We start from the raw sequence: 22,538 nt of genomic DNA on the forward strand, positions 1-22,538 counted from the left end.
ATAAACTCCAGTCCATTTATTATTTACCGTCCTGTGTGCACATTTCTGTTCTCTCTATCGATATTTCATCCTTAATCTGAGGATACACATGAAATACTGTTCCTCTCCCACATTACAATAAACAAACCTGAGGATGAAGAGGGAGGAGCGTCAGGTATAAATGCAGTGACAGTAAGCTGGTGTTGAAAAGTTAAAGCAGGAAGTGAACCGACAGGTTATAACGAGAAGAGGCTGGATTTCATGTTTTTGAGGCCTCGCAGCAGAGTTCACCGTCTGAGTAATGACACGTTCAGAATGACAGGTGAGATCCTTTGTTTCCTCACCTGGAGCTTTCAGCAGGAGTCACCTTTGAACCTAAAGTGCACACATTTCCTACCATTGTTTGTGTTTGTACTAAATGACTTTACAAGCATGTCCACGTTGGAATTTAAAGAGAAATAAAGAAAACTGAAGTCCACGTCTTTCAAGCTGTCCAGATGTGCTGTGTTTCTGTGTCCTTCACTGTCACTCTCTGTAGAACATCTGGAATAACACAGCCACAGTAATAAGCAACATCTGTACATTTCATACTGTCAGATGAGGGCAGGTTTGGCTGATATGAAGAATGCCTTATTTAGTGACGGTATGCACAATTGCAGCAAGAGGCTATGACCTTATAATGTTACTTTATTCTCAACAGTTAAACTTTGAATTCTTCCTTTAAATTGTCTTCTTATTTTTTAAATATAAAAGCAACTATTTTCTGTACAGACTGAACTCCTCAGTCCTCAGCTCCATCAAAACATAAATCCTTTTGCAAATTCAACTTGCCTCTAAATATGTCTCAGTGTCCTGTATAATTTTTAGTGTATAGTGAAGATCTTAATTGGTGTGTAGTTGACTTAATACGTGATTATAATAGTTGTAAGTACATAGTACCTTTTTCTTTCCTGTATCTTCTTATTTGATGTGAACTCATGCACGTTTGTCTGCTGCAGTCATGAGAGGAGGAAACATGGATCCTCTGTGAGTGTGTGTTCATAAAACACTGACCCTGTGTGTCCAGTAGATGTCGCTAGACACTCAGTAAACACACCCATAGACACACCGGCAGATTTTTGCCATGCGACAGTTTTCCAAGTGCCAACATCATCCCTGGATCCACTGCGCATGCGCGCGACGATCCCATTCTTGTCCTGCAGGCAGCATTCCGGGTGGAGAGAGAGAGAGAGAGAGAGAGAGAGAGAGTGAGAGAAAGAGAAAGACTGGGCTCATTTCTAAGGCCGAACACTTTAAACACACAGCAGGAGCTGACACGGTGCCGAGTGTGTGCAGGATATGGTGAGTAGAAACATGGAGGCTGGAGCTTCATGCTCACATTCTCTCCTTTGTGCTGCCAGCCTGTCTGTCTGTCTGTCTGTTCACTGCTACAGGCTAGCTTTAGCTTGTATTCCTCACACACCTAGTCTGTCTGCTGCAATGGGAGGAAAAGGAGTACACGTGTGTGTGTGTGTGTGTGCGTGTGTGTGTGTGTGTGTGTGTGTGTCCGTGCAGGCAGAGAACAGGCTTGGGTTGGAGGTCAGCAGTGTTTCTATGGACTCCTTCGTTTTCAGCTGTGATGGTCAGACTGGGAGCTAGCTGCAGCTCAGCTAACAGCAGGAAAAAAACAGGAGAGGGGTGTGTGTGTGTGTGTGTGTGTGTGTGTGTTTATGTGTGTGTGTGTTTATGTGTGTGTGTGTGTGTGTGTGTGTTTATGTGTGTGTCATACATCCAGTAAATCAGTGACTCAAGAAGACTGGTTTAACCAAGGTGAGAAAAAGTCCATAATAGAAGACAGCAGTGACATGTAGACAGAGGAGGTGTGATCTCCTGAGCATGTTAATGTCATTACTCACATGATAACTATACAAGTCAGAGTTGTTCACTTGATTCTTTTAAAAATATGAATTTAACAGTTCTTTATAAACCTCCAGACTTTACATGTTAACATTTCAAACATCCGCTCAGGTGGAGGATGGTCATCCACTCCGTATCCCTCCCACTGAGACCAAGCACATATAGAAGTACACGAAGTTTACTGTCTCTGGGATCAGATTTCATAACAAAAGAAGAAGAAGTCAGCTGACTTCACAGGAAGAGTAAAGAGAACGTTTATATTGTTTTAGTGGAGTCAAAAGAACGATGTAGAGGAGTAAAAGTCACACCTTTCCCCTTGTTCGGTCCTCCAGTGAAACTGTCTCTGTTATTTATTGCTGGTACTGAAGAGGTGTGGTTAGATCCACATCACGTAGAGCTGCAGACATCTTGAAAACAACAGGCAGAAAGAGAGAGATGCTTGCACGCTTTCTCAACGCCACGACGCGGGACGAGGTGGCGTGCAGGCTTAGCAGGTTAGTGTCCAGCTCCTCCTGGGGGATCCCAGACCAGGAGGGATTTATAATCCGTCCATCGACCCCCCCCATGAGGTCTGTTCCCTGGGGGGTCTCCAGAGGGAGGCGGCCCCGAGCCTGTAAGCATACCAGTGTGAGCCGATCTGGAAACAGATCCGCGTCAGGTGACTTCCTCTGCTGTCATGAGAATATCTGACTTCCTGTCAAGGCTCGGTGAAGCTCCAACATCCTGAGGAACAGGAAACAGAATGCAGCAGGTCGATGACGTGCACACACTCGATGCACCGTGCAGCAGTAACAGTAACGTCACGCCTCCTCCTCCTCCGATTGGCTCGAGCTGAATTCTACCGGAGAATCTCCTGCTGCGTTCTGATTGGGCTGTTTGTGTTGTGCAGCTCCTCCTGGAAACATCAGGAGGTGTGAGCGTGAAAACACCTTCATCACTTTCATCCCGTTTGGTCCCCACATAGACTTAGACTCCGGGACACGCGCCTAACCTTAAAAAATGACCATATCCTGCTCAAACTGAACCTCGACCTCGCCCCCCCCCCCTCTCAAACATGAGCGAGGAATGCACTAATCCGCTCCACCACTTTTGTCCCCAGTTTCTCAACACTGAAAATCGACGTGGTCTTAAGTCTGGTTTGAGTGACTGACATCATCACCCCCCCCCCCCCCCCATCCAACCCATGAACACGCTAAATGAACCTCAATCTCCATGCACACATGCACTTCCTGTTTTATCTGCTCATTTGTTTGTCTTTGAACGTAGAAGTCCTCCCAGAGACAGAATCGTCCTCTTGGACATTCTGTAGTCCTTCCTGGTCCTGGTTGTGTTCAACACGTGCATTAAGAGAAAGTCTTCACAGTGAGGGATCGCAGGTTTGATTTTCTCACATCTGATAGAGATGTTGTTTGAGCATTCCTTTCTGCTCGATCTCATCTCGTTGTCACACAGGAGCCTCGGGTTAACCCTCAGCGTCTGACTGAACAGTGCAGAGCTGGAACAAACAGTCCCCACACTGACCTCCATGTTTGTTTTGGAGTTGACTGCTGAAGTTTAACCCTTCACCCCCCCGTGTCTCCATGGTGCTGCTGGTCCTTCGGGGGGGGGGCGTCGGGGTCAGTTTGTTGTTTTGTGTTTTTGTTGCAGAATCATTTGTGAAAATCGATTTGTTCCAGAAGTTTTCAGAAACATGATATCCATTTGTTCCCCTCTCGTAAATGATCTCAAACCAGAAGCTCATGTTTGGTCAAACTTCCTGTAAGATCGAGGAGGCAGCGGAGAACAGAGCCCGACCCATTTATCTTCAATACGTGCTGATAGAACTAGCTGCATTAGTTATGAACTCTTAGCTGATTGTATATAAAGGGTTGAAAGTGGGACATTTGTAGATGCTACATGGTTTGTTTTGGAGTTACCTTAAAGGTGTCCTGTTGGTCGTCGGTTCATGTTGAACCTATTGGTCATGCTCGAGGTTGTTATTGGGAAAACCCACTTCCTGCTTTGTGCCAGGTACAAGTATCACTGGAATAAAACAAGACAAAGTGAACGCTTTTATTCTCCACAGAGAGTAAAGTCTGTTTGAAAGTGAGCACATGACTGAAGGTAGAGTCCAGTGTGCTCAGGACAGCGGACAGAGTCTGGAACCCAGGCTGTCACTTTGAAGACTGCAGGGTCCGTACATGGGGATGGGGGGGGGGGCTCGTCACCAGCAAACGGCCACACTGTGAAGCAGCTGGACCAGCACACGGCTAAGGTTTTAGTTTGATGATGAGTCGGTTAGAAAAACAAAGCGAACCAATCCCGTCACTTCTCAGTGTGTACTCAGATATCAAGGTTTGTCTTTCCTCTGTGGACATGAAACGTAGACACACTTGTGTCGTGTTAAAATCAAAGTTATCCTTTCTCAAAGATTACATGTTTGTTAGTGCAGCCTTTAACGCCACAGAGACTCTATTAGACAGCTTCTAAAAGCTGATCATATACTGAGAAGCAAACACTAATGAGAAGACACAAAGCTGTCTTTGATTCAATGCTTTAGCTTGGATGTCTTTTTGGTTGCCTCTTCTGTCCCTGACACACTGACTGCACAGTAAACTGACTCTGTCTTATCGCCTGCTCTCTTTCAGGGCTCTCCAGGCGAGATCCCGGGACAAAACCTGGAGCTCTAAGTCAGCTCTCTCCATCCATCTCTATTTCCTGTCTCGCCCGCTGCTCGCCAAAACCATCTCCACTACCCTGCTGTAGCGGTTTGGCTCCGGCTCCTTCAACAGAAGAAGAAGAAGAAGAAGAAGAAGAAGTGGGAAAAAACTCAAGTGGGAGGGAGCGGTAAACTTTCCCCAGCTGCTGTCCAGACACACACATGCTGCATTGCTGCCATTCCCCAAGCCCTGCTCCATCCGTCTCCAGGGCACAGCCACGAGCTTGCTAGCGAGCTACAGCTAGCACGAACACAAGGCCTGTCCTCGGGGGTAAAAATACGAGCAGGCGGTGTGCGATTGTCTCCGTCTTTTATCTCCTGTTTTCTGGGTCACTCTGCCACACACGTGCTAAGTGGGGCTCCTTCTGTTGAGCTGTCATTCCTGCTGCCTTGAACGGTGGGCGGCTTGTCAGAGGGCGGGATGATGGAGCCCAGCATGGAGAACTGCCTGGCCCAGGTCCTGCAGAAGGACATGGGTCGAAGGCTGCAGGTGGGGCAGGAGATCATCGATTACATTTCGGACAAAGAGAAGTCCCCCGACCTGGAGCAAGATCAGACCACGCTGGACAAGATGATGGACGGCGTCGCCAGCACCTGGGTCAACTCCAGCAACTTCAAGGTAAAGCCCAAGGGGATTGTGGGTCCACAGGGGTTTGAGCCTAAACTACCACCATGCAAATGAAGCATTTCCTGTTTGAATTCTGTTTTCGACGACTCAGGCATCTCGGTGTGACGTTTGAATCAACTCAAGTTGTGGATGAAATGAAGAAGGAGCGATGGCAGCACGTTCAACACTTAGGTCTCTAAATGTTCGATTAAAGGTTCAGAGCAAATCAAAGGGAAGTCCAGGTGAAACACGGCCCGAACAAACTAATGATGGATTCTCTCTGTGAGAGCAAAGTGTTTCTTTGGATAACAAAAAATAGGTGTTGAAACTTCCTGCCATCAGCTGCGTTTCCACTCTGCACCAGTACAACCAGTTTAGAGTCAGCAGGCTGAAGATAACTAACATGACATGATGAGTCATTTAGAGCCCACACTTCATAAAAACGCACCACAGTAAACGTATATATAGACGGACAAATCTGAATTTCCTGCTGAATACCTCTGGCTGATTGTAAAGTTTATATAGTCGTGGTTTGGTTTTAATTTACACTCACTGCTTTGAGTGTGAAAGAAAGCTTTTTCTGCTCCACATAAAGTCCTTCCTCTAGTTTCTGTAAGAATGAATTTCCATCTTTTCTGTGCACACAGTATTGTGGGGCAGGCAGCAGCACACAGCATCATTGTCCCCCTCCACCAGTCAGCCGGCCCCCCATTCTTCTTCTGTGATTGATTGTGCGTTATTTTGGAGTTCAATCCAGGGCGGCGTTTGATTTGACCCTGAAGTTTGATTACATCAGCAGTTTCCCCTGGCTGCCCGACCGCGGCTTTCATTCTCTGTGCTGAGAGTAAGAACACTTTGTTTACCCCGAGCTCTGGTTTCATGTCAGAATGTGCTGCTCTACGTGGGCCTGAAAATGTCAGAGATATGTGCCTGAACAAAGCCCAGCTCCATGGCCTACATACGGAGACACGGGGAGGGCGGTGAAGGCCTCTCGCCGCGTGCTGGGCGCGCTCTTTGCTGCTGGGTCGTGCTGGGATGGTCGCTTTTTTTTTTGTTTTATGTGTTGCAAATTACAATGTGTGGTGTTTTTCTTTGTTTTTGCTCGAGTCTGAGAGAAATGTTGATGAGAGGGCAGGAAGACGTTTAAAATGTGTTTTTATTGCACACATGCCGAGAGCTCTCATTGGCTCTGACCTGGTGATGTCATCAGGTACTTAAAGGAGTTTGGTTGAAAAACAAAGATTGTTTTGGGTCCATATTGAATATTTATTTACCCGTCTGATAATTCCCATGATGCCTCTTCCATAAAGAAATGGACGTAGCCAGCCTGACGTCAACGTTGGTTTGAGGTCTGGTGTTTTAAAGTCTGGTTTTTATAACGTGACCACGAGGGGGCGGAGCTGTAGGACGGACGGGCTCGTTAATGCAAGTCATCAGCTAACGCTAGTGCTAGCTTTGTTTCAAAAGTTTGGCAAACTAAGGAGGAGAATCATTCTGCTCTTATCAAACAGGCTCTAAGCAAATATTCCAACTTTTTAAATGAACCTTGAACGCCTCACCGTGTTCTAGGACAACACAATGTTGTCTTTCTTTGTGGTCTATTTTCAACTGAATGTAAAAGAATAAACGTCCTTATAAGGGCGTTGCATCATCACTGCTCTGACGAATGGATTCATCACGAATCTCCCGTCAGATGGGAAGATCTGCTGCGTCACGCACATGGCTACGTTCTCATCAATGAAGACAAGCTGCCACATAAATATGAACTCTACGGCCGGGAATCTTTGAGAGTCTGTTTTTCATTCAAAATAATTCTGGATTCAAAGTTTGAATGGATCTCCTTCAGTCGTCTGTGATTGGCTGAATTTCTGGCTGCTCCATTTGTCGTTCTACTGAGTTAAAGAGCTAGCATTAGCACTTAGCAGGGAGTGACTGATCTATTTAAAATCTCAGAAATTAAGATTTTTTCCCCCACCTCTGGTGAACTCCCCTTTTGATTATTTCGACCTTTCAATGAACATCTTTAAAGAAGTGATATCGCTCCAGCTGTGGCAGAAATAAATCGAACAGTTCTGACGGTTTGAACGTCGTATTCAGATCACGACGACGTACATTTTTCTTTTTGCAGATTGTGTAGTCGCCCCCTGCTGGCTCTTTGCATAAATGTCATTTTGTGCTCCTTTTTTCTTTGGTGTTGCTCCAGAAGCTTCAAGGCTACATGTTTGTTTTTATACAGTTCATGGCATCGTTTGAGGTCAGGACTCATCAGCAGCAGGTGTTGATTGGTTCTGTCTGATTATGACACAATAACACATCTCTGCTGACACGTAGGTCGACACTGCTCGTGTTGTTGGTTATCCCAGCCGAAGCGGTTCGCTCAGCACAAGCCTCGCTGCTGATCACTTGGCTACTAATGTGGAAACTATTTAGTCTGAGAGAGAGAAAGAAGGAGAGCGGGCGATAGATTCGTTCGCCATAAATGGAGCTTCAGGCGACTGTCGAAAAAAGAAAAAAGAAAAAAGAGCTTCACAGTCTTCAACGTCAGACTGTCTGCTCTGCTGCTGGATCCTTTTGTGTTTAGATAACACACGTTCAGTCTGCAACTCCACCTCGTGTGTGTGTGTGTGTGTGTGTGTGTGTGTACGGCGTGTATCCAGAGAGGGATTCTCTTTTCTTAATGCACACGTTTGTTTCTATGGCAACCCTGGCATTACAAAAGGCTGGATGGAGGTCGCTCCTTTTTTCTGCTCCGAGGATAAGTGCATGATGTGGAACTTTTGAATGTGCATATCTAGTGTGGGGATGATTGGTGATCTTTGTGAGGTCACAACGTAACCACGACGGTATGTTTGTGAGCGTGCATGTTTGGTTAGTGTCAGGTTCACAGCCTGGTCCTGCTGAGCTGTTTGCTGAAATGATCTTTTGAGGGATGAAACTGCAGATTTGTATCTTTCACATTGCACTGTTACGGTCGCCTCCTGCCAAGAACAGTTCACCGCACGATGGGCTCCGATGCCTCTGAGGAGCCAAAAAGGGAACGTTTGAAAAAGCATGTTAGGAGTTCTTCATGAACAAAGCAGGAAGCTCAACAGAAGAGTTCGGATTTTCTTTCAGCCAAATTATTGCAACTGAATCCCAGAAAAATCCCTCAACACTGGGTTCATACACACGCAGTACGCCTGGTTGTCAGCCAATGAGAAGCAGCCGCTCAGTGACAGCTGAACCTCCGTGTTCGTCACGCTGCATTCTGCTGGGGGGGGGGGGGGGGGGGGGGGGCGGGGGGGTTGGAGCTCCGGCGGTCAACGTAGAGGGTTTGATGTCCGAAGTGACAAGCAAGCATCAACGGATAATAAAACATGCAAATGATCGTTCCCAAAGTGACGCAGGTAAAAGGCCTGGAGGAGAGGTTGGGTCTTTTAAAGGCGGAGTCAGAGGTGACGTGCGTTAGCTTGTAAACACAACATTCAGACTAGGCTCCTCCTCCTGGGCTTCTCGCCACCAGAAGGACGCTCCCTGCCTGTACAGACAAAATGCTGCTGCCTTCACCTTCAAGGCTGCAGACTGAAGCACTGATGTGAGGCACAAGACGATTCTTCATGTCTGATACTAAAGCAGGAAGTGATCACTGTTCCCAGGCTGTTTGCTCCAGTCATTTAATGATTCATTCATTTGAAAGCTGACATGGACAGAGTCACGTGTGGCGTCCGTCTGACGCTCTCGTGTCACAGCTATAACCTCCTCTGGGTGTGTCCAGGTGGCACCCAGCAGCAGTTTCAGCTCCCTGATGATTGGCTACGTGCAGAGGTGTGCCGCTCTTTGTTTTCTCCGTCCTTTCAACACGATTCTTCTCTCCACAAATCCCCCTTAAAGAATCAGGATCAGTGATTTGTACTCCAGCTCTCTCACAGGAGACCCGTTAGGCTCCTGTCAGTAACCATCTATCACAGCGCCGCGCTCCTCCATCATCATCCCCCCCCCCCACCACCTCTCCCTGAGCGGAGCTGCTTTGCTGACTAAATGGATGCAGGCTGGCAGGACTGGTTTCCGGACTGACGAGCCCCGGAGCGATGGCTCAGACGAGCCGGTGCCTCCTGTGATGGTGCTGTCAGCCGGGTCTGGATCATACAGGATGCACACAAAGAACAGCTCACCTTCAAAGAAAAGGTCAAAGGTCACCATCGGTACTTGGTCTGGGAACATCAGATGAACTTTTAGAGGACAGCAGCTGGAATCATGTAACTTAAAGGTTTTCTTACTGGGAGGGGTTTCCTCCACAGACGCCTGAGGCGCTGAGCGAGACCCCCCCCCCCCTCCCCCCTCGTCACTGCTGAATGATGCATGCTCTCTCTCTCTCTCTCCTCTCTCTCAGATCAGCTCAGAGTGTTTGGGAAGTGTGTCCCTGCTTGTGATTGTCAGACTTGTGTTGGAGGACGGAGGCGGTCTTCGGGGAGCCGTTGAGTGGTCGCTGTCTCCATGTATGAAATAGATTTGTCTCTGTTTGTTCCTGATTGGCTCGTGATGATATTCACTCACTCTCTCCCTTCAGCAACAACACAGAGATCTCTCCAGGGTCATAAACCTTCAGATTTAGTGTGTGTGCGTGTGCGTGTGCGTGTGTGTGTGTGTGTGTGTGTGTGTGTGTGTGTGTGTGCGTGTGTGTGTGTCACAGAAACATCTCCAGCTGTAAACGTGCACGCAGCAGTTTTCTCGGACGTTCTTGTTTTCTGCTTTTGCAACTAAATCGGGGCGAGTTGCATTTTGGGTAAATGCTTCTATAATAAAGAGACAGAGGTGTCAGGTTCGAGTCTGACCGGCTGACATCATCAAAGAGCGGACACATGATTAGTGGTCTGGGACTCAAACGCTCCAGGATGCAGCTGATTAGCTCACTTTGAAGTCACACTCGTGAAGGGGCGTTTCTGTTTCCCTGCAGGGGAGAATCAGGTCTGAACAGGAAGTCGTATTAAAGCAGCCGTCCGTCCTGTTGTGACCTCTCCAGGCCTCGGCCCTGTATCAGTATTAAAGTTTACTGCTCAAAAAGCATCTTTGGAGTGAAAGGGACGTGTGCATCCTGCAGAGCTCGCACTCCTTCACCTGCAAGAATACTCCAATCAATGTGGAGACGTCGCACTCAGAGATGCTGTTCTGTACCTTTAAGAGATTCAGAGATGATTTGTCATCTTCAGAAAGTACATGACCCCCAGCAGGGTCTTTTTTAGGGGTCGATCTGCTGGAAACACACGTAGTTCTGCTTCTCTTTGGGTCAAGCTTTGAATTTACTTAGACCTTGTGTGTGTGTTAGATGTCGGGGGTCCCCAGACCTGGGTGGGGTCAAAGGGGGGGTCAGAATCTAAAGAAGGTCAGCACTGTGTTAAAGTCTGTCGGTGCTTTGATGGCGTTGAAGTGTGAGTCCACGTGCGGCCGGCGTGATCGCTCAGCCGCTGAACTTCAAGGTTCACTTCCTGAGTCACTCTCGTAGTTTGACCGAGGACTTTGGCCCCTGTGCTAAATGCTAATCCTGAAGCGGTGTGTGTGTGTGTGTGTGTGTGTGTGTGTGTGTGTGTGTGTGTGTGTGTGTGTGTGTGTGTGTGTGTGTGTGTGTGTGTGTGTGTGTGTGTGTGTGTGTGTGTGTGTGTGTGTGTGTGTGTGTGTGTGTGTGTGTGTGTGTGTGTGTGTGTGTGTGTGTGTGTGTGTGTGTGTGTGTGTGTGTGTGTGTGTGTGTAACAGCTGCTGCCACACACGCTTTGTGAGGAGGATTTACTGATGTGATCGTGTCGAGCTTTGTGTCGTACTGATATCATGAAAAATAAAAGCTCATCTGATTTTTCTTGCTGCTTTGAATGTGAGGACTGAAATGCTTCTGAAGTTTTTCACATTTGTAAAAACTTTATAAACAAACGACAACGAACACAACGGTATGATCATCTAAAACCTGAATCCTCCAGACGCAGCCGTCCACCTGATTCTGACCCATGGACTGCTTCTGATTGTTGTTGTTGTGTGAGGCTGTAAACTCCAAACAAACAGGAAGCAGAAACAACCGTCAGATTTTCAAATTAAAAGTTTTCAATGGCAGTGTTTGTGGTCTGATGATTTGTTCAGTCAGAATGTGACAGCTGAGAGTAAAGTGGCCGACCATCGTGAATCTGCACCGTCAGATCAGCTCAGTCCATCGCTACTAAATACAGTTGGTCATTTTCTGCTCTAATTCTGATTGGTTCTTATTACTGCTGATTTGCCTCGCTGTTTCCTGTTTCCAGCAGACCGTCGTCGACCCATGTTTTCAGGGTCGCCCTTCTCAAACTCTGAGCTGCAGTCTCGCACGGCGTCATCAGACCTCAGTTTGGATTAAACTACTGTTTGTCGTGTGTGTGTGTGTGTGTGTGTGAGAGCGAGCAGAAGTGCTGAGTGTAAGCGTGCATGCTTGTGTGTTTTATGTTGGTGTGTTTGTGAAAGACAGCGCAGTCAGCTTGGCAAACGGGGCTGCTGCCATGATGTAAATGACGCAGCACTTTGCAGAGAGAGAGAGAGAGAGAGGGAGGAGAGGAGAGGAGGACAGGAGAGGAGACGAGGAGGAGTGCAGACAGTGATGCTCACAGAGGGAGTGTGGAAACAAGGAAGCTGTCTTTCCCTCCTTCTTTCCTTCTTCTGTTTTTTCCCGTCCTCCTTCACCGTCTTCCGTCTCTTGTCCCTGCAGCACGCCGTGTGACCTCCCTCTCCTTTGTTCTCTCTCTCTCTCATGGTTGCAGCCTGTGGCCTATTTACAGAGACTGTAAATCCCCTGTGTGCTGATGACCCCCCCCCCCCCCCCATCGCTGCCCAGTGGTGGGACCCTGTGCAGCGCTGAGCCCATACTCATAATCTGCTGCACTCTCAGATAAACCTGCGTGTGTGGCAGAGATGCAGCCTTCTTTTATTTGTTTGTTGAGAAGTGAGGCACGTCGTCGCCCCGACGCTGACTGTGAACGGAGTTAGAAAATTCACTGCTGGACGATGAGAGCGCGGCTGTGTGTGCTGGCAGATAGAGACAGGAAGTGACCCTTATCATGGCTCCCGTACTCTGAGGGAAACTGAAGGATCTGTACGCAGAGCGATAGACGCTTTCAGACTCTCCACGCGTGACTGATCTGCAGGCGGGTTTCGTAACCACGGCGACCACAAGCACAGGCTCCAAATGTTTCAGGAAGTTCTTGTTTTATCAAAAACAGCCACATGAAGAAGGAGGAAGTGTTGAACATGATGGAGAGAGAGCGGAGTGGAGGGGCAGCCTCAGCAGCAGGTGGGGGTTCAGTGCCTTGCTCAGGGGCACCTCTGCAGTGAACTGAGCATTGTGGGTAGAAGGAGATGGATATGTGATAGCAGTGGATAAACCTCTGTCTAGACTGAAGCTGGTGTTAGTGCTTCATGGTGTCCGGGTCTTTGTGCTCACTGAGAGCGTGCAGCTCTCCCTCGGTCGGCTCTTCCTCTACGTCTCGTCACGTGTTGACTCGGGATGTTCCCTCGGCCCCGTGTGATCGGAGGGTCTTTTTATTTATTTTTTTTAAAGATTTATTTTTGGCCTTTATGCCTTTTATTATAGAGGGAGGAAAGTGGACAGAGTCGGAAATCAGGGAGAGAGAGCGGGGAGACACATGCGGGAAATGAGCCACAGGCCGGACGCGAACCCGGGCCGCCCGCGCACGAGGACTGAGCCTCAATACATGGGATCACATGCACTGCCGCTGCACCACCGGCGACCCCATCTGAGGGTCATTTTATCCATGCAGAAACATAAACATTTACTTTTGTCTGGAGCAGACATGCGTGCATAATATTACAAATAAAAAACCTTTGAACAGATTTACATCACGTCTTTAAAATGCACATTACCTCATCATATCATCAAACCTTCCTCAGAGTGTGGTCCAGGGTTGTGATGGAGGAGAGGTAGGGGGGCGTGGCATGAAGGGGGCGTGGCCTCTGTAGCCCTGCTCTGTGCATAAATACATTTCCCTACTATTCAAGTTCCCTGTTAAGGGCCAACCTTCAGTTTAGTACATTTAATTTCTGTTGATGGAAAGTTTCCATCAGCCCCGGTGGTCAGAGAGGCGTGTTTAAATCCTGTCCCAGCTGTCTCCTGTGTGTCAGAGGACGCTGCAGGCAGGGATCAGCTGCTGTTTAAGACTCGGATGAACTTCACTGTCCCGGCGGGAAGTTTGTCTCGGACTTCACAGAGCTCCACTCGTTCATCAGTAAAGCTTGTTAAATAATGATTGCAGGCATGTTGGTGGACTCCTGCAGGAGGATTTGCATTGGCTGTCTTTGTGACTCTGTTGGTTTCTGATTGGACGGTGACATGTGTGAAGCGTGCAGAGATTCACCGCGGCGTGGAAGAATGTTTAAATGTTGGAGAGATTCTGCTTTTCAAACAGCGACGGTCCACGCTGGCGTGGCGTTCCGTCTGGGCGGGTGGAGGGTCACACCGTCCTGCCTCAGGACGCTCTCTGGAACAACCTCTAAAGCTTTTTCACATCCTTGCGTCATGCTCTTTAAGATCTGAGGAGTCCTTTTGTCCGCTCTCATCCAGCGGTGTTTTTCCACGCCGGCCTCCTGCGGTGTCGTCTTATCAATATGGTGGCTTGTTGTGCAGAGTCAGCGGACAGCTGAGCGCCGTGTCATGATGAACACAAGAGCATGGTGTACCAGACGGAAATGTGCCGTGAAGCAGATTAAAGACTTTCTGTAGACTCGAGATGTTCAGGGAGCACGACAGCACACACACACACACACACACACACACACACACACACACACACACACACACACACCGCTCAGAGTGCACTACTTTAAAAACATGGGCCGATTTATTTTTGGGGAACAATGATTGGCTTTGCTCCAGTACAGTGTTGGAGCGGCTGTGGCTCAGTGGAGGTCGGTCGTCTCTTAGGCCAAAGGTTGGGGGTTTAAATCCCCCTGCAGCCCGATGTGTCCCTGGGCATGTCTTTACTCAGCAGCCTCTCCCATCAGTGTGTGAGTGTGTGTGAGCTGCAGAGCGCTGAGTCGTCAGATTCTGACTAGAACAGAATGATAAACTTTATTGATCCTCTAACGGGGGAAATGACGAGGAATAAAAACCCGGCTATGAGCAAGTTAAATCCAGTTAGCTCCACGCTGAAGTTTATTAACCATCAGAGAGGAGACGCTTCATCTGGAGGCTCCAACAGATCATTCAGTTAGAGATGACACACTCTGCTTGTGCTCAGTAACAGCTGTAAGGTTTCTCTCTTCAAAGCCTCCAAACTGGGAGCTGCTTGTCTGCCCGTCTTTGAGTCAGTGTGATCAGACAAACGCACCATGCAGACCAACAACTCCCATGATGCAGCTGCTCCTCCAGAGAACACGCTGTGTGTGTGTCTGTGTGTGACCTTCAACACGCTGACTCAGAAGTCTCTCGGCCTCGCGTTGGACGGACGCTCGCCGTGTTAGTTTTGCTGCCTGTCTGCCTGCAGAGTGAAGTCCTCCTGGATCCTGTGTGGCAGGTGTCGTATCGGCGTATGCGTGGCCTCCTCACACGCTGACTGCGTGCTGGAAGCTGACTCTGTGAAACTGTGCAGATAAAAAGTGAAGCTGAAGCTCTTTGTGCAGAGTGTTGATTTGAATCCTGTCATGTTGCGTGTTGTTGTTGTACACAGCATGTGCTTGTTTCACCTTTAACAGTCGTTGGCTGCTGCTGCTGTTCTTAGTTGAGCGCCCGAGGCCGACGGGACTCATGAGCAGCTGGGCTCTCGTCACAGGCCGTCCCGTGGTTACCGTCTGATCTCTGGCTCCAGGACACACAGAGAGAGAGAGAGAGCGAGCTGCACACACCTCAGTGCAGCAGAGAACGTCTCCACCATCACTGAACTGTTTGCAAACACAGAACTTTAATGTGCATTCAAGAAGCTGCAGCCCTTCCTCCTGTGCATCCTCCTCTCGTCTCCTGTCTCCTCGTCTTAGGGCCTCTTGTCTTCTCTGCCACATCATCTGTGGTGTTTGTTGACTCCTGATATCAGAGGGATCTAATAACAGGGCGTGTGTGTTGATTGTGGTGAGCATGCATGTTCAAACCTCGAGCTGTGTCGTGTCCCAGCCTCAGGACAGATTCACTTTGGCTTCTTCTGTGGGTTTTTAAAAAAAACAAAAAGCACGAGTACAACATGATGAGTAAACAGCCATTTTTAAATGTGAGACATGTAAGACCATATTTATTAATTTCAAAACATTTTATTATTATTTGAAATCCCCTAAAAGAAGCGTGACACTGACTTTAGTTTAAAGACGTGTTTGCAGGAAGCTCTGCACACGCTGCAGGGCCGGAGGGAGCGCTGCATGTTTAGATGATCTGAATCTTGTGCTGCGGCCTGCTACAGATGTTACCAGATGTCATGCTAATGGATGTTTTGCTTAACACCACGCCCTCCTTGTTTCTGTTCAGACACATGTTGAGCTTTCACTGCGTGAGCCGCTCCTTCATTTGAGCTTCAAGCTGCTTCATCAGTTCACCATCAGGGGGCGCTGCTGGCACAGGTTCAAGGAGAACGCTGTACATCAACAAGCACAGTTTGTATCTAACAACTTTAAACTGTCACGTCTCTTTCTTTAAGGCCACCTCTGTCAGTCAGCCACTAAATGTCCTCAAAGTAAACAACAACAACAACAACAACAATGACATCACTGCGTCTTCCATTCACATTGATTCTACGACTGATCGGAGGTTACGGCATCAAGGAAGCACGACTTTGGAGAGGGAGCAGCTGCTTCACACACACACACACACACACACACACACACACACACACACACACACACACACAGAGCACCGTCCTCCTCCGCTGGCTGCTGATCCTGTCTCCCGCCTCTAACTAACTGTGACAGGGACGAGAGGACGCGGTCCACGTGACGTTCTTCCTGTAGCAAAGACCTCACAGGGACGTCAACATCACGTATGAACATCCAAACAACAAAGTGACGGTTGTTGTGCAGCTTTTTTTTTAAATTCGTTGCCACATTTCTGTTCAGGAAGCACTAACAGAACACACACACAGACACAGACACACACACACAGACACACACACAGACACAGACACACACACACACACACACACACACACTCACACAGACACACACACACACAGACATGTATTAGTATCAGTGACCATATGTCTGGAGGAGGATGCTCTCTGTTTTCACAGCAGGCAGTCGAGCATGAAGTAACATCTCTGGAGTGAGTGAACTAAAAGGCACAGTGTGTGTGTGTCTGTGTGTGTGTGTGGATGTGTGTGTGTGTGTCTGTGTGTGTGTGTGTGTGTGTGTGTGTGTGTCTGTGTGTGTGTGTGTGTCTGTGTCTGTGTCTGTGTGTGTGTGTGTGTGTGTGTGTGTGTGTGTGTGTGTGTGTTTCTTTAACGTAATGAATGTTTAGTGTACATCCCCGGGTGTGTGTGCCCGTCACCGGGCCTGGAGCTGTGCTGACTCGCTCCACATGCTGGAGTCATGTGGGCTGGTGCTGGAACATGCAGAGGATTAAAGGCTGACTCTCATAGTGAAGTATTTAAGCTCTTAATGATTGACATGATGAAATGTGTTTCACCTGGGATGTTTGATGTTACACAGAATACTAATCTGAGCAGTCAGTGGAGAGAAGCGGTTGTTGATTTGCTGCGTTTTCTCCTCCCTGGTCATTTCATCCTGTGTGGCGTCTGCATGTCTGTGTGCTCGAGTCAATCGATTTACAATCAAGGACCCCTCTGAGTGCAAACGCGAGGGGAGACAGTGACAAGAAAGCAAATCAGAGTTTATTTTATGTCGGCTGCCAGAGAAAAGATTTGCATGCAGACAATCACAACGTTTCATTTTCAGATATATTTGCATAAAGCGGTGACGGTCGCTGACCTGCTGCTGATAATGTCAAGCTGCTGCTCTAAAGATATAAGAAATCAAGTCAGAGGTGTGAAGAGTGAACGTAGCAGGAGTGGACATGTTGGAACACTGTGATTGTGTCTGAATCTTCCAGCACACAGACAGTCAGAGCTCAGCCTCAGCTCCAGGTGAAATCAACCTGTCTGTTTGTATCAAACTGTCTGAACACCCCCCCCCCCCCCCCCCCCGCCACTACGCTCGAGGCTCGCTGACCTTTCATACTGTGCAGCACAAACCAGGTCAAAGGTCGTCTGCTGTCGCCTTTTTCTTTAGTCAAAAAAGGATTTAAGAAGAACAGTGTCTGTTTTTAGAGGTCAGGTTCTGGTGTGTTGATTCAGATTTGCATAAGACAAATTAAAGAGGCACAAAGAGGCTGAAAGGAGTAAAAAGAACAAATCCACAAAGCTCTCCTTAATCCCCCCATTTAACAGCAAAGTGTCTGAGGAATTTCTCAAGTCGTCTGTTTCTAGAAAGTTTCTCCCAGAAGGATCTCCAGGTCGGCCTTCGTCCTCTAAAGTGCATTTTATTTAGACATTTATTTTCTGCTGAAGAGTAAAAACATGTGGGGTAAGAGGAGGAGGAGGAGGATGAAGTTTAAGCGGGAGGATTTGGGAGGGGATGATGACGGAGGGATTTTAGTCCCGATCCGTGAGCAGGCTTTACAGGGTGGAGGTCTGTCTCTGCTGGGTCGGTCCGTTAAACAGGCACTCAAACACAGGGCTCCTTCTGGGACTCACCTTCACCCTCAAACATGGAAAGAGAGAGAGGAGGGGTGACGGGTGCACGAGGAGCTGAAGCTGAACGTGAAAGAGGTGATGAGAAGGTTTAAACATGCTGCTGATCCGTCTCAGAGCTGCACTCACAGACTCTTTGTTTTGTCCCTGTCATCAGGCTAATGACTCTACCCCCCCCCCCCCATCAGAGAACAAAGGGACTGATGTGAGGATTTAACCCACAGACCTCCTGCCTGCTGCTCAGGCTCAGGCACGAGCGTATGATCATGAGAAACGTTGAAAAACCAAAGATACATCCATCTTCACATTTTATACCAAAGCCCTTCGACCGCAGTCAGGACTAAGGGACGAAGCCGACCTGAAGAAGAGAACCTAGTGTATATGTAGGATGAAACACTAGAAAACAAGCGTGTGAGAATAATGCTAAGATAATAAGAGACGTGTTCAGGCCAGACAGCTGAGTCTGTGATCTCATTAAATAGAGCTGAGCAGAGACAGGAAGCAGCGTGAAGAGGAAAGATGATATTTACCAAGCATCACTGACAGCCTGTCTGTATCTTTAGGTGTTGTAGGTCCACTCTTACACCACTAGGGGGCAATATTACTGTCTTAATATCACTCTCTATCTTCTCCTTTTTGTTCTATTCACACAGTTTTGGGTTTGCAAAAATTGCACCAGTCCCTGGACGAGCATCCAGGTGATGCTGAAGTGTTGTCATGGTGTCAGCAGGTCTGCTCTCACTACACGTTCACTGAGCAGCTCTCTCACCCCAAGACAAGGACGGATGAAGGGGGAGGGGCTTGTGACTTGTTATGAATGTTTGGTCCGAGGGCCCTCCGTCATGGTGCGGGAGTGAAAATGTGTTTCCTGCTCTTCTTGAAACATGAACGTGCTTTCATGTCATGTTTTCACCTTTTGTAGGAGTGTGTGTGAATCAGAAGCCAAAGAAAAACACACCAGCTCTGATGATGTGGTGCCTACCCATAATGCCTTGCTGCAGGAGATTTTAAAAACTGCATTCTGAAGCGTTTTGTTTTTTCTCTCCTGTAGGTGGCTCTGCTGGGTTTGGACCTCTTATCTGCCTTAGTGACGCGGTTACAGGAGAGATTCAGGGCCCACGTGGGCACAGGTAAGATTCACCTCTGACCTCTGACCTCTGACCTCTTCATCTAAACACACAGAATCAGGATGTCACGTCCTGTTCTTTCCCACGTCAGAGACGAGAAAGTTCAGGGTGAAGAAATGAACACAACTTAATTCTTTATCTTTAAATGTGAAGGTTCAGATTTTAGCTTCAAACGTCTTAAAACATCGTCTTTGGTGGAACACATTTTAACATTTTCACTGGGTTCTTCCTCTCCTCTCTCCTTATCCTCCTCTCTTGTGTCCTTCCTCTCCTCTCTCCTTATCCTCCTCTCCTGTGTCCTTCTTCTCCTCTCATTTCCTGTCTCCTGTGTCCTTCCTCTCCTCTCTCCTTATCTCCTCTCTTGTGTCCTTCCTCTCCTCTCATTTCCTGTCTCCTGTGTCCTTCCTCTCCTCTCTCCTTATCTCCTCTCTTGTGTCCTTCCTCTCATTTCCTCTCTCCTTATCTCCTCTCTTGTGTCCTTCCTCTCCTCTCATTTCCTGTCTCCTGTGTCCTTCCTCTCCTCTCTCCTTATCCTCCTCTCCTGTGTCCTTTCTCTCCTATTTCCTTATCCTCCTCTCCTGTGTCCTTCGTCTCCTCTCATTTCCTGTGTCCTTCCTCTCATGTCCTCTCTCCTTATCCTCCTCTCTTGTGTCCTTCCTCTCATTTCCTCTCTCCTTATCTCCTCTCTTGTGTCCTTCCTCTCCTCTCATTTCCTGTCTCCTGTGTCCTTCTTCTCCTCTCTCCTTATCCTCCTCTCCTGTGTCCTTCCTCTCCTCTCTCCTTATCCTCCTCTCCTGTGTCCTTCATCTCATTTCCTCTCTCCTTATCTCCTCTCCTGTGTCCTTCCTCTCCTCTCCATGCTCTTTTCCTCTCTCATTCTTTCTCTTTTCTTGTTCTTCCTGTTCTTCAGTTTGAATGTAAAGACGCTCATGTCCTCCTGGGTGTGTCTGTCCTCATTATCACCGTTTCATTGGTCGTCCACCTTTCTCCCCTCCCTTAAAAACATGCATTATTCCTTTTAATGGACGTCAAAACAAAGACACGTGGAGTTCAGTGCTTGTTGAAGTTTAAAGTGTCCTCTCCTTCCTGTGTCTCTCAGTCCTGCCCAGCCTTATCGATCGATTGGGAGATTCAAAAGACCAAGTACGAGATCAAGACCAAACAGTGCTGCTTAAGATCATGGAGCAAGCTGCCACGCCCGCAGGTAAAACTCACCCAGAGAGAGTGTGTGTTACACGACCGTGGAGTCACATTTATAACATGTACGAGCCGATCAATCCAGCTGACAACCTGTTTGTTCTTCCCTTTCATACAAAAACATTTACTGGAAAATCAACAATTTGTCAGCGTCATCAACTTCTGAGCGTTTAATCTCAAATCTCTAGTGTTTTAAATTGACACAGTTCAGTCCTTTAAAGGAGGAATGTGGGACTTTTTGATCCCGTAGATGTCGCCCTTGAGCAACAGGAAGTCCTCCACACTGAAGCCGACCGCTCTCCGCCATCGATACACCTCCGCCCCGTCTCCACTGGCCTTCACGTGAAGGAGTTATCAATGAGATCAAACACGAAGCACACACTCGTGCTCTGCTCCAGCTGCAGCTCCCTGTTGTGTTAGCATGCTAATGTTAGCGCTCTTAGCTTCAATGTAAACTGAGAGTAATAATGTAAAGACACTAAAGTCACTAATAATCAATAATCAGTGAGGCTCTGAGTGCATGTGTGAAAAACAGATTCTGATAATGACATGGGCTTTCACACATGCAGAAACCTGCTGATGTTTGCAGAAGTAGTTTGTAACATTTTACTCTCTGACTTTAACCCGATTTTTGTCCTCCGTGGAAAAGTGGGCGTGGCTTCTGGTGTGAGAAAGCAGCAGGATATTATCCGGAGAATTCCTCCTCCAGGAAGTGAGACGGGGAGGTTTCCTTTCTATTCTGTGACTTGCTGTACGATGCACGGAGATCGACGCCACCTCCACGATCCCTGTGCACGCCATTTAATAATCACCTTACACGTTCTGTCATATAGCAGACTCTGTTGCTTGGTGACCAACATGCAGATCCTCCTGGAAAGATCTGGAGTTTTCTGCAAGTGTGAAAACCCTTCATGTGAACAGTCAGGTCGGAGTGTATATGTGGTAACGGCCTTCGTGTGATTGACTCTCTTTGAACGGCACGCCACTTTGTGATGTAATGATGCACAGCAGAATGAAACCAGAACAGAACAAAGCTATCAGACTCAGAGAGCTGAGCGCAGCTGGAAACCCTGAAACCTGTGAGTACAGTAATGATAATCTTTATACTGTGTGTGTGTGTGTGTGTGTGTGTGTGTGTGTGTGTGTGTGTGTGTTCACAGTACGTGTGGGACAGGATGCTGGGAGGCTTCAAACACAAGAACAACAGGACCAGAGAAGGAGTGTGCCTTTGTCTCATCGCCACGCTGAACACGTGAGTTCCAACCCCTCCATCCCAGTTAGTTAGACTGGTTAAAGTGGGATGAATTAGCTTGCCAACCTTTTCCATCCTCCACATGTTTTTAAACTACACAATCTGCCATCTTCTGACGAGACATCGACACATGACCAGTGTTTGTGTAAAAACCGTGTCCTCAGTGAAGGACGACAAGCTTGGACTCATCTCTTTCTCTCCTTTGTGCTGATTGGTTTCACTTCCTGTCTTTCAGATACGGAGCTCAAGGCCTGACCCTCAGAGTAAAATAGTTCCCCACATATGTAACCTCCTGGGGGACCCGACGAGTCAGGTAGGTCGTCAGGTTTCAGGGATGAGACGGCACAGACCCCAATGGGACCACAGCTCTTTTTTTATTTCATCATCCTAGACTCTTAGAAGGAGAAACATCAGTCACATCCTTAGACATACAACGTTTGGGGGACACTGGTGGCGTCGTGGTTTTTGTGCGAGCCCCATGCACGACTAAAAGCCTGAAAATAAACCCGAACACAAGAAACCCTGAGACAGCTGTCTTAACCTGTAAATGAGACATTTCTGTGCACTCTTGATATCGTCTCAGTGACTTCAGGAAATTCGGGCCCCGATATTCTCAGGAACTTGCAGCATGTTTTTTAAAGAAGCGGGGGTGAAGCGAGGTGAGAGAGGCGAGAGCTCAAATGATCCGGGCTTGATTAAACGAGTGGATCAGCGTGGGTAACCTGCTGAACCCCACTCGTGATGCAGATTATTTCCCAGTATGAATGCGAGTCATAAGTCTCTGCCCGGTGTACACATCGCCCGATCGGCACTCGTGATTGGACGGTTTGGTGAGGTCCTTGGATTGGTGGACGATCAAACCTAACTAAACAGAGGAAGTCAAAGTCATCTCACAGTTTCTGCATGTGATCGGTTTTTCAGATAACATTCGACCTCCCAGCACACTGGAGTCACATGTTTACACACACACACACACACACACACACACACACACACTGTGATAGTTCAGAACTATCCAACACACCTAAATCTCACAGTGACTCTTACAAACTCAAGGACAACGAACGTGCAGAGTCTAAGAGAGGCAGCAGCTGATTGGACGGCTGTGTTGTGT

General features: G+C 47.8%; 1 protein-coding gene across 1 annotated transcript in view; it reads left to right on the forward strand.

Annotated features, from left to right (window-relative positions):
* Window positions 1-1,100: 1,100 nt before the first annotated feature.
* clasp1a (cytoplasmic linker associated protein 1a) overlaps window positions 1,101-22,538 on the forward strand; it is a gene marked incomplete at its 3' end in the record, with an annotated part of 57,474 nt that continues 36,036 nt past the window's right edge. Inside the window, 7 exon segments of the mRNA XM_079357994.1 lie at window positions 1,101-1,320; window positions 4,503-5,192; window positions 18,900-18,978; window positions 20,075-20,199; window positions 21,333-21,424; window positions 21,660-21,684; window positions 21,687-21,737. Of these exon segments, the coding sequence (XP_079214120.1) occupies window positions 4,995-5,192; window positions 18,900-18,978; window positions 20,075-20,199; window positions 21,333-21,424; window positions 21,660-21,684; window positions 21,687-21,737 (570 nt within the window). The 5' untranslated portion in view covers window positions 1,101-1,320; window positions 4,503-4,994.

This window comes from Symphodus melops, assembly GCF_947650265.1.
Source record: "Symphodus melops genome assembly, chromosome: 12".
Taxonomy (NCBI): Eukaryota; Metazoa; Chordata; class Actinopteri; order Labriformes; family Labridae; genus Symphodus; species Symphodus melops.